Source organism: Fulmarus glacialis, unplaced genomic scaffold (genome assembly GCF_000690835.1).
Source record: "Fulmarus glacialis isolate BGI_N327 unplaced genomic scaffold, ASM69083v1 scaffold10745, whole genome shotgun sequence".
NCBI classification, from domain to species: Eukaryota; Metazoa; Chordata; class Aves; order Procellariiformes; family Procellariidae; genus Fulmarus; species Fulmarus glacialis.
In genome coordinates, this window is record NW_009214927.1 from 2,273 (window position 1) to 5,673 (window position 3,401).

At 43.0% G+C, this 3,401-nt stretch overlaps 1 protein-coding gene across 1 annotated transcript; it reads right to left on the bottom strand.

Annotated features, from left to right (window-relative positions):
- Nucleotides 1-920: 920 nt before the first annotated feature.
- On the bottom strand, nt 921-1,403 carry LOC104071319 (scale keratin-like). Its single transcript, XM_009578756.1, has one exon. The coding sequence runs from the start codon at nt 1,401-1,403 to the stop codon at nt 921-923; it is 483 nt and encodes a 160-aa protein (XP_009577051.1).
- Nucleotides 1,404-3,401: the final 1,998 nt, after the last annotated feature.

A 3,401-nucleotide genomic window follows, 5' to 3' on the forward strand; every position in this document is an offset into this window, starting at 1 on the left:
ACTTACAGACTCAGCCAAAACCTCCCTGAGGCAACTGTTATCACAGCAGTGATTAACAAAAAACAGAAGAGGTAGTGCTTGATCTTCACTCATCAGATACCTATCTTAGAAATTGCCTCCCATTGTTCACCTTCCTCCTATTGTTCCTTTTCAGAATATGCTTTGACAGAACTTCAGGCGACGTTTTTTTACGTTGTCTTTGAACACAGTTTGATGATTTCTAGTACATCATCTAGGAAGATGTAAAATTAAGAGGAATTCCAGCACTAAATTAACTAGTGAAAAAAAATTGGACTAACTACTGGAAGTCTGACAACTAGAATAATCAGTGTAGGGGAGAGGATAATTTCAGCTGAGTAGCAATGCAAGACTGGGCAGATGGGTTTCTCATCAGCAGGACTGTGTGTGGCCAGGGCTGTGGGGTCTCCCCAGGGGCAGCTCAGCCTGGCTCTGCTGGGGCTGAGACACTGCCCTGGCCCGGCCTGAGCCCTACAGCTCACACGGGGCTTTGAAAGGAAAGGCAGAGAGGCAGGTGCTGGATGCAGGATTGTTTTATTGCAAATGCAGGAAAACACCCACTGGAGAAAGACACACAAGGCAGAGGGAGGCAGATTGTCCCTGCAGGCTTCAAGAGAGGTCTTCCTTCAGGCTTCTCCCAGGCGGTGGCCACTGCAGAGACAAGCAAGTGTCCTCTGGGACGATGGTGGTGTTGCACATTTGGCCACTGGCAGGGGCAAGGAAGAGGAGATGAAGCGAATGAAAAAGGAAATGAGAAGTGTAATTTATGGAGCTATTCTGACTCGACTGTATTAAGGGGAAGTCTTTGATGCTCTGCCCCTTTATTCAGGAGCTCGGTTGAGGATCAAGATTGTATCATACATTTGCCAGTCATTCTTTAGTCAAGGGATTTTTCCTAGGATTTAGCAGGGCCCCCAGCTGCCACGGCGGTACCTGCTGTACCGGTAGGAGTAAGGGCTGCAAGAGCCAGAACCATAGGATCTACCATAGCCATACAGGCCCCGGTAACCCAGGGAGCCCCCATAGCCCCCCAGACCCCCATAGCCCAGGGAGGAGTCCCCATATCCATACAGACCCCCATAGCCCAGGGAGCCATAGCCCCCATAGCCATAGAGACCCCCGTAGCCCAGGGAGGAGCCATAACCCCCATAGCCCAGGGAGCCCCCATAGCCCCCAAGGGTGGGTGCTCCAGAGGATCCCACAACCGAATCCTGGGGGAAGGAGCTGAGGATGGGGCCAGGGAAGGTGACGACGACAGGGGGTGGCTGGATCACAGTCGTGGAGCCAGGGCACTGACGGACGCACGGTTCATTCCCACTGTTAGCGAGGGGCTGGGGATGGTTGATGCCACCAACAGCAGTGGAGCACAGGTCATAGCAAGACATCTTGCAGGGATGGAGGTCAATCTACAAGTTGATTTTACCAAGTATAAGACATTATTTACATACATAAAAGTGCTATAGATTTTGCTGCCTTTCCTCAGCATGAATTACACCAATTTACCCATGTCTATTAGAAATTTAGCGAGGGGCTGGGGATGGTTGATGCCACCAACAGCAGTGGAGCACAGGTCATAGCAAGACATCTTGCAGGGATGGAGGTCAATCTACAAGTTGATTTTACCAAGTATAAGACATTATTTACATACATAAAAGTGCTATAGATTTTGCTGCCTTTCCTCAGCATGAATTACACCAATTTACCCATGTCTATTAGAAATTAAAATTGAAGCAGAACAGCAAAATTTTTTGCTCAGATGTTTTGGTGAGTCAGTGGATCAGCAAGGGCTGGGACTCCAAGAATGGAATGTGTTGTTATACATGATTTCGTGACTCTAACTCTTCATTCCCACTGATCTCCTTTGTGCTGAGTCTTGTGAGACCAGGGATTATAAGTCATTGTCTGTTCAGATTTGCTCAGTAACTTGCTTGATGAGACCATTACAAGGGAATTGCAAAGATTATTGTCTCCAATTTCCAAACACTGAATCAGGGCACTGAGATATTTACAACTAGCTTAACAACACAGTGTTAAAAAATCTCACTCCAAACAACTTGCCCCCATTAATGTGAAAAACCCAGCACTTCACCTATCAGCTCTTTAAATTCCCTCCATAATCCCTCTTTCTCTTAATTAAATAAATTTCCTACAGAACATTTTCAACAGCTTTCAATTCTGCTCTGTGTCCTACTCTATCCAAGCCAGTGCCTGATCTCTGGTAGTATTCATGTCCGTTTATCTTGAATTAATGTAAAAGCACCTTGAGTGATCAGTAACAGAATAAACTGGAGATACGGAAGGTCTACTTCTAAGCTCAGCATTTCCCTCTGAACCATGAAGATTTAAACTTTTTCAGATAATTTCCATTTACCCATATAAACAGAAGAGGAATGCATATTGAACTAGTCACATCATTTCTTCATTTGTTGGAAGTGAACTAATAATGAACTTAATTTTCTGCCATATCAAGAAACTTTTGGTTTGCTTTGAAATTAAATGCCAACCCTGAATGCAGAGAAGAGCTGTCCATTACACTTTTAATCATTTTTGTAAGCTTTATCTTTTCACCGAAAATTTTACCTATTAGTTCTTAATGGAAGAGACCATCCTAGATTAAATTGTATAGCAAAGAGCTATTCCAGTATTTGTAAAGAGCAGATTCAGACTTACCCAATTCGCTGAGAAGAACGAGTGAAGAGAAGAGGTTGGAAGAACCCTGAGTGGAGAGAGCTTTTATACAGTTCAGACTGCCTGAGGGATGAGAGGCTGGTTTCGTGAATGTGGATCTAATTAGTTGACACAGCACATTTTTTGTATTGATAGCTCTGCAAAGTGATGAAATTGCTCCGCTTTCTGTTTTTGTTTATTACTTGATTTCAATTATCATGTAACATAACACACACATTACGTCACGCAAGGTTCTTTCATCTAAAAGAGTGATGGGTGAAATTAATGCATCTTTCATCCTAAAACATGATTCATGACATTAGTATCAGTTTTCTATTCTCTTTGGAGTTGCACCATGTAGTAAGCTGCTTATACAGAAATATTCTTCTTTTGCTGTCTTATATGACAATGATGCTCAGACATTTATCAGAAATAACCTGCTGTGAGGTGTTTCTTTTGAAGTCCTTTATGTAAGTTTTCTCTCTTCTTAAAGATAAAATACAGTCTACTGTTAAATCCTCAGGAAAGTGGGCAATATTTTTTGTTTTGCTTAGGTTTATTTCTGAAATGTGATACAATTCATATGAGAATCCATGGAGGATTCTCAACACACTCTGAATCAAATTACATTGTGAGCATTCCTGAACACACAATGACAGATGTCCAAAACAGCCTTAGGTTTTATCTGACCCTCAAACTACAACTTAAAGCTGCAT

Coding starts and splice junctions, on each gene's coding strand:
- LOC104071319 (XM_009578756.1), bottom strand. CDS start 1,403: ATGTCTTGCTATGACCTGTGCTCCACTGCTGTTGGTGGCATCAACCAT.